General features: G+C 40.7%; 1 protein-coding gene across 2 annotated transcripts in view; it reads right to left on the minus strand.

Moving 5' to 3' along the window:
- Nucleotides 1–1,704, minus strand: part of ddx3xa (DEAD-box helicase 3 X-linked a) — a 45,455-nt gene extending 43,751 nt beyond the window's left edge. The window contains exon 1 of one of the 2 annotated variants that reach the window (XM_080203843.1): nt 1,386–1,704. In XM_080203843.1, coding sequence (XP_080059969.1) covers nt 1,386–1,430 — 45 coding nt within the window. In that variant the 5' untranslated portion in view covers nt 1,431–1,704. The remainder of the gene's footprint in view (nt 1–1,385) is intronic. The other variant, XM_080203845.1, reaches the window with a different exon arrangement.
- Nucleotides 1,705–8,728: the final 7,024 nt, after the last annotated feature.

Genomic DNA, 8,728 nt, shown 5'->3' on the forward strand with positions numbered 1-8,728 from the left:
TGCGTGAACGAACTTTCAACCAAAGTGTAAGGACCTTCCCCGAAGCGATTTCCTAATCTGCCCGCAGGAAGAATTCTCCTGCTCCAGCTAATAAGGTGCTGCGCCAGACACAATGATGGCGCAGTTTCCTAGCACACTGATACCGAGTAAACAAGAAAGGCCAACAGCAGTGGGCACTGGAGCCGAATCTCCAGCTCCAACCTGCACTCCCAGCGACTGAAATACTCAATTCTTCAGAAGCATTTACAGTCTCATCATCTTTTATTTAAAGATCCCTTAAAAAAATCTACGAACACGAATTAGTCCAAGTCACCTCGAATCTAATGTGTAGAAAACTTGTACCAATACCGCACATAAACAGATTTAAAATGGTAAACATGAGGAAGTTACATAATTCCCTCAACTGTTGGCTTTTTAATCCAAACACAAGAAATACTGCCACGAATATATAAAACTGGGGGAAATGTGGCGATTAATTATTTTTCAATGACCCAGTAGAATTTTATTCACTGCCGTGTCGAGCCAATAATACATATCAATTATCGAGTTGGAAAGCGACCAGTCCATTTGATGGAGTTTCCACATAAAACTAGGCCAATGCTTCACCTCCCCGTGCTGTCTCTCCTTAAAACACCGACATCCGAGGTTTTAAACAGAATTTAGTAGGGAGTGAAAGACGCCGAAGTGGGGGGGGGTCTTTAAATGACAGCCAATAGCCTTAGGAAACGATGAGAAATGCTCGGGGGAGGGAAGGAGAAAGGGCTCGTAGTCTAACACAAAGGCCGCCATTACACAATTCACTGGTTAAAATTTCCCTGTGCGCAGTAAGGAAAGCCGTCCTCACAACGACCACCACCTCCCCCGCCAAACAGATCAGTCAAAAAGAATGTTACACAGTCAAAAATAAAAATCAACGGATTGGGGGGGGGGGGGGGGGGGAGAGAGAAGACTTCCTCCCTGCTAGGAGAGGTCGAGGAAGACAAAGACCGCGGCTCGGGTTATTTCCAGCCACATTTTTTTACGCCACCATCAGGGCCCAAGCCGTCGAGAGAAACCGGAGTTCAAACTCACTGATGGGGGGAAGGGGGTGGGAAAGAGATATGTTTCAGGGCATCCGATGGTTAAGATTCACCCCCCCCCCCAACCATTACTAACCTATTAAAAAAAATGGAAGGGGGAAAAAAAAAACAACTTTTAAAAAACCGACTCCTCCCCACTAGCTGTGCAGCTCCGGCGATTTCGAGGGAGACAAAAGCCGCCATTGTGGGCGAGCTCCCCGCAGCTCGGGGGGGGGGGGGGGGCATCGGCAGAGAGAATTCCCCCCCCTCCCCTTTAAAAATCATCATCATTGGAAAATAAAACGCGGAGCTCAGAGCCACACTCACCTGCTGATCTAGATCCAGTACATTTCCGATGGCCACATGACTCATAACTAAAAAATAGTGAGTAAAAAATCTCTGACCAAGAAGAAAAAAATGAAAAAAAAGTTAATTTTTTTCCTGGGGGGGGGAGGGAGAAAAAAAAGGGTCTGCTGGTAGAAATCTTTTCCTTCCTTTCTGTCCGCTTTCGATTTGTCGTTAACGGAGGAGCAAAGTAGTGTAAGAGAGAAGCGCTTGCCGATCCGGTGCCACTGTTGCCGATCGCCCGTCCGTCCGCTGCCGCACTCTTCTTCGTTCCTTCGCGTCTCGTTATCGTCAACTCGCGCGCTATGACCGCCGGGAGCCCGGGGGGGAGGGGAAACTGACACGTGATGCACTCTCCAACCAATCAGCGAGCGTGCCGCTCGAGCGCGCTCGAGAGCGGGTTAAAGAATGGCGCCGGGTCTCGCGAGAACCAACTCCGTCCTCCCCTCCCCCCCGCAAGAATCGCGAGGCTTCCGCTCCCTTCTCCTACGGTCCCGGTGCTCGAGACCTGACTGTTGCTCTGAAATTTATTTTTAACGTATGTCAGCTCTGCCTGTTCATGATCAGCCTCGCTCCTTTTTGTTTCAGGTTGTTACTCTTTTCTTTAAAACAAGTTATGCCTTCTTAATGCTGGGAGTACTCGGGTCTGATTTCAAGAAGAAGTCATAAATATAGCTCTTGGGGCTAAAGGGATATAATGGGGGGGGAACCTGGATATTGAATTCGATGATCAAAATGAATGGTGGAGCAGGCTCAAAAGTCCGAATGGCCTACTCTTGCTTCTTGTTTCTGTGTCTAGAAGTGTCAAAAGTAGAATTACCCTTTCAGCATCTTGTCAATGTTTTACTCTCCTGCCACTAACTACCAGATGGAGCAGTTGAGGCAAGTAAGTTGTCCGACTCTTTCCTGGGTGCTGAGCTCACCTTTGCCTATGACATTGATTCTTCAATCAGTTTCAGAGGCAGAAATGTTTTACCACTTCATCATAAAGGTGTTTGTAACCCCCATCATTCGTAAGTCTTGGGATGTGATGAGCCATATGTCGATGACCACATGCTTTGTTGCCAAATGCTGTCAAATTGCTAGAATGTGACAAACTCGCCAAACGCAATGATAATGCCAGACATATGGCAGGAAGCTAAGGAGTAAGAAACTGGAACAGAAGAAGGCCATTTGAGCCTGCTTCAATGTTCAATAAGATCATGCTTGATCTTACTGCTGCCTTATCACGGGGTCCCTGTCTATCCAAATAACCCTTGACTCCCTTGAAGATCAAAAAGCCACCAACTCAGCCTTGAATATATTAAAAGATCCAGCCTCTTTTGCTATTTGTCAAAGTTTCTTGAGATGGCAGGATGCCTCATGAGGAGAAATTGAGATAATCATGTATCATCTAGATAGAACGTGAAGTGACCTCATTGCAACATATAAAATTTTCACAGGGCTCAGCAAATGCAGGAACGATATTTCCACCTGCTGAGGTGTCCAGTTTCAGAATAATTGGTGAGCCATTTAGGACTGAGATGAGGAGGAATTTCTTTACTCAGACAGTGGTGAATCTTTGGAATTCTTTACCTCTGAGTGCTGTGGAGACTCATTCATGAAGTATGTCTAATACAAGGTCAATTATTTTCTCAATATTAAAGACAATAAGGGATATGGGAATAGTCTGAGAAAATTGCATTGAGATAGAAGATCAGCCATGATCAAGTTGAATGGTGGGCAGACTCAAGAGGCTGAATAGTATCCCCATCTTTACACCATATTCCCCTTGCAGTAAAGACCAGCATTCTATTTGATTTCTTCATTGCTTGCTGTACCTAGCTTTTTGTAGTACATCTACAAGGAAACACAGCTCCCTCTCCATCACAGCATTCTGCAGACTCTCTCCACTTAAATAATATTTGGCTTTTCTATTGTTGCCAAAATGAACAACTCATTTTTTTCCACATTACACCCATCTGCCAAATTTTTGTCTACTTAACTTATTATATCCCTTTGCAGACTTATTTTGCATCCTCATCACAACTTGTTTCCCTATATATCATAGCAAATCAGGCTGCAATACAAAGTCATTAATGTAGATTGTTTATAGTTGAAGCTCCAGCACTGATCCCTTTGGCTCTAATAGTTAGTTTCCAGCTTGAAAATAAATCCTGACTTTCTGTTTCCTAATAATTAACCAGTCCTCTATCCATATTAATATATCCCCAAAACCATAAGCTGTTGTTTAGATTTTAAAAATAACACTGACAGTGGTGGAGACCTCTTTAAAAAGGCTGTGAAGGTTTCATCTTTGAAAAAAACATGACAGTAGTGGAAACTTAATTTTTTAAAAATGGGACAGCTGTAGAAACCTCATTTTAAAAATGTAAGGAGAGTGACAGAAGCTTAATTTTAAAAAGAGAGTGGAGATTTCATTTCAAAAAGAGCATACTATCTTTATCACAGAGAGTGGCAGATTCTTATTTTAATCAGAGCAAGAGGAGTGGTGGAGGCTTTAGTTTAAAAAGAGCAAGAAGAGTGACAGGCTTCATTTGAGAGTGGCAGAGGCTTCATTTTAAAAAAAGACCCCGGCAGAGACTTCATCTTAAAGAAAGGGAGGGAAGGTTCATTATAAAAAGAATGAGAATGGCAGAAGCCTCAATTTAAAAACAGTTTAAGTTTATTTATTAGTGTTACAAGTAGACTTACGTTAACACTGCAGGGAAGTTACTGTGAAAGTCCCCTAGTGACGTGTGGAACAGTGAGGAGAGTGGCAGAGGCTTAATTTTGGAAAAAGGAGAGCACAGCAGAGGTTGTGTTTTTAAAAGTGCGAGGAGAGTGACAAAGTCCTCACTTTAAGAAGAGTGAGGTGTGTGGTAAAGGCTTCATTTTAAAAAGAGTTTGGCAGAGTTGCTAGCCTGTGGACTGACTGCATTCTAAGAAAAAGTAGTGATGTGGTTGATTAGTGAGTGTTCTCATTTATCTTCTGAAACACAGGTAATTTGTTAGTAGTTGTAGGTTTTAATTAGTAGTAGTGAGGTTTACTAGGTGTAGTGAAACACATTATTAGTAATAGTACTTATCAATTAACTAAGAACAATAATTATTTAACACAATGAAGGTGGCAGGGTAGGTGTTACATTTTGACAGAGGATGTGCAAACTGTTGGACACCAGTGTGATCCAAGCAAACATGTCTACTGCTTGAAGAACTTTCAGGTCAGAGTTAATGAACTTGAGTCTGAGCTTCAGACACTGATATATCAGGGAGGGGGAAAGTTACCTGGACACTTTGTATCAGGAGGCAATCACACACCATAGGATAAGTATTCTCATTTGGTCAGAGACAGAAGGATGTGACTGTGAGTGAGGCAGGTAAGGGGATTGAGAAAGGTAGAAGTGGAGGAGCCTTAGCCCTTGCAATTATTCAACAGGTTAAAAGTTCTTGTATCTGATGAAAGTAGGACTGCAAAGTCAATGAGTGGACTGGCCATGGCACCATGGTACAGGAAGCCTTACAACAGGGGGGATATACAGGAAACTTTTACGTACTTTAGGTTTGGGGATGATAACACCAGTGGTGTTTCCGTGTAAAATAGCTAGGGTAAACCATTTTGTCAAAAGAGATGTTTGCTGGAATTCTATTGCCCCACCCGCCATGGGAATTGGAGCAGGCAAGGGACAGACAAATGGGAAAGTCCATTGACCTTGGGTGGGATTTTCTGGTCTTGGGTCAAGCGAGGCCGTAAAATCCTGACTGTAGTATCTAGTCAAATAGCCTTACAGTCAAATAAACCATCTGTGAAAAATGCTCCACTGAAATTAGAGATGGAATGCAATAAGGCATTATTGGGAAACCTGTGGATTTACAATTTACACAATCAGGATATTACTGTATCTCCTTAACAGGGCCTCACATTTCTAATCATGGTGTTAGAGGTATTGATGACAGTGGGTGGCTAGGAGTATAAAGGAAAAAAAGTAAAGTGTTTTAAAAACTGTTTCTCCATCCATCTTGTCATAGGTTAAAAAAATTTACTAAAGGATGCAGATGATGAATATACTAAACTTGTAGAAGAGATCAGTGAGAAATGCGATATATGTAAAAAATATAGGAGGATACCATCATGGTCTGTAGTAAGTTACCAAGAGACTTTAAATGTAATTGTAGCAATGGACTTGAAGATATGAATTGAGGACAAAAACACTTTTCTCTTACATTTCTTAGATATGGCAATGAGACTCGTGCAGTCTGTGAACAATACTATACAGTAAAGACAAAAAATAGTGGGAAAGAAAATGAAAAAATAGATAGGAACTGGCCTAGGGGCACCAACTAAATTCCTAACTGATGAGATTTGGTGGGGGGTGGAATTTGCTAACTACGAAAGTATATGTGAAAATATGAAAATCATAGTAATGAACATAGCAGCAAAATGTTCTTTTAGTGATGGGGTTTGTGAAAGAAATCGCGCAATAAATGATGAGATGCTTCACACAATCTTAGCTGGTCAAGTGAGCTGTAAACTGATAAATGCACTGGCATAGGCAATGCTTGCAAAGAATTCACTTCAAATGATTAAGGGCTGCAGTCCTTATTAATTAGTTTATGGGAGAAATCCAAAAATACCTTCTGTGATGTGGGATCATCTACTGGCATTAGAAGAGACTCCGATTAGTTCAATTTTTCCTCAGCACTTCAAAGCCCTTCATGCAGAGAAAAGGGCTGAAGTTTCAGAGAAAATTAGGTGAGCCTTATGATACTGCATACAGCTATCAGAAATACATTTTAATCCAGGAAACATGATATATTACAAAAGAGAAGGGCAAGAAGAGTGGAAAGATTATAGGCAGTGATGGAAAAACAGTAATTTTATATCATGGCAATCAAACTATTAGGGTATCTTCCTTGAGGTTAAATGACACTGATTATACATCTACAGAATGTGAACAGGTAATAGAAAGTGAAAGGCATTGTGCATTTCACATACACATATTGGGCAATTATGAGAAGCAGATTATGACTGACAAAGGGTGGACTAAATATGAATAAAGTGACATTGAAGTGCAGGTTAAGGCTATTTATCCCAAAGGACAACTACCCAAGATGGTATTAGAGAAACATATAAGCCAATAGGGACCTGTGAAAGGAGGGATGTCACCAACTATAGGGAGAGCAGGAGAAGCCATCAGCAAATCTAAACCTTGGCTGAATGTGCAAGATGAGAATTAGAGGGCAAGACCTATTGATTGGAAAAACTAGGTAAAGAAGTGGAAGACCAGCAAGTGATCACAACCCAAAAAAAATCATGGATATGTGAGAGAAACGTTAATCGAAGGAGGGGCAGCAGCAACCCTGAAAAGGGTTGGAAGGTGAGTAGGTTGTTTGACAAGAAGGATCATTGAACAGGCTAGAAATGCCATTAGAAACTGAAGTCCTTATGATCAAGGAACTTTAGTAGCTTACTAACAAATTAGAAGATAAATTGATAAAAGGATGCTATACAAAAAGAGTTGAATGTTTTTTGATGTATTGACTCAAACATCAGACAGAGGACAGCCTGCCTTATTATACAGGTGGATATGCACAGAAAAGGTATTTTCTGATGCAACATGTAAGGCTAAAGTCAGACTAGTGTGGCTCAGGAGTTTGAAGAAAGACTTGGTGATCAGAATAGTATATCCCACTGCAGAAACAGTGAACTTGAAGATTTTCTTGGCTCTCCTACTGTCATATTCATAGGAATGTAAATTGAATGATATCAAAGCTGCATTTTTTCAGAATAAGAAATTTGGAAAGGAACCACCTAATGAAGCTGACAATATTGAAGGGAAACTGCAGACATTATGTGTTTAAAGGTTGAATGATGCTTCAAAGGTGCAGGATTTCCGAGTTAGGTTCATCCTGTTGAAAATGAGTTATATTTAGCTAAAGGTAGATTCTATAAGTTTCCATTGATATCACAGGGACAAACTAGCAGGCATCTTTATATCGCATATGGATGATTTTCTACGGGGAGGTTCTGGAGAATTTGAGCAATGTGTATAGACAAAATAAAGAAGTTTAAGTTTGGAAATTAGTCTTTGGCGGCATTTAAATATATAGGTTTAGACATTAAGCAGAATAATTCAGGACTGACCATGAATCAACAGTCCTATTTAAAAATGTCAGTCACATCCCAATAAATTGGGCCAGGTCCTCACAAAGAGGGTCCAGCACCTGAAGAAGAAATAGATTGAACAGCTGAGTTGCTTGTGCAGTCTGACTAGACCTGATGATAATTTATTGCATTGTATTGGAACTGAGTATCAGGTGTATTGGAACTGAGTACTATGATCAAACATCCTACAGTTGAGGATGCTATGAGAGCAAATAAAATGTTAAAGAAATTACATTCAGAGAAATGTACTTTCAAGTTTCCAGCTGTGGGTGGTACAGAAATATGCCATTTTTAGTGATGCTTCTGGATGGAAATGTCAGTAGAGCAGGGTTCATTGTATTCTTGGTGGCAAAGAACAAATGCCCATAAGCCTGGAAAGCAAAGAAAATAAAGAGTAGTTAAAAACACCTTAGCTGCAGAAGCACTGACTCTAGTAAAAGCGATAGTTATAGGACTTTACTTATCAAACATTTTGAGGGAAATCCTATACAAAGAACATCCAGAGAAAAGTTTGCCCATTGAACCATTCTCTGTGAGATAATTTACATTCAACAAAGAGTGTGACTGAGAAAAGGTTAAAGACTGACGTTGCTAGCGTAGAAGATGGAGATGAGGAGAAATCTTTTTTTCTCAGCGATCATTAATCTGTGGATTTCTATTCCCCGAAAGCAGTGGAAGCTGGATCATTGAATTTATTCAAGATAGAGTTGGATTTTCACTGTCACTTCATTGCAGTGTTAATGTAAGCCCACTTGTGACATTAATAAATAAACTTTATATATTTTTGATGGACAAGGGAATCAAGGGACAGACGGGAAAGTGGATTGAAACCATAATCTTCAGCTGTGGTTTTGTCAAATGGCAGAGCAGGCTCAAGGAGCCAAATGGTCTACTCCCATTCCTAATTCCTATGTGGATACCTTTGTGTGGCACCTTATTGAATGCCTTTTGAAAATCCAAATACATTACAGCTACTGGTCCCCTTGTTACATCCTCAAAGAACTCTAATAAACTTGTTAAACATGATTTCCCCTTAACACAACCATGTTGCCTCTGCCTTTATGATTTTCTAAATGTTTGGTTGCTACCTCCTTAGTGATGGATTTTAGTGCTCTATCAATTCTGGTCAATATGTATCGACACTAATCTCTGCTGATTTGTTTCCATTACACATTCCATT

The sequence above is a fragment of the Carcharhinus amblyrhynchos genome, chromosome 15 (assembly GCF_965287045.1).
Source record: "Carcharhinus amblyrhynchos chromosome 15, sCarAmb.v2.hapA, whole genome shotgun sequence".
In the NCBI taxonomy this organism is placed as follows: Eukaryota; Metazoa; Chordata; class Chondrichthyes; order Carcharhiniformes; family Carcharhinidae; genus Carcharhinus; species Carcharhinus amblyrhynchos.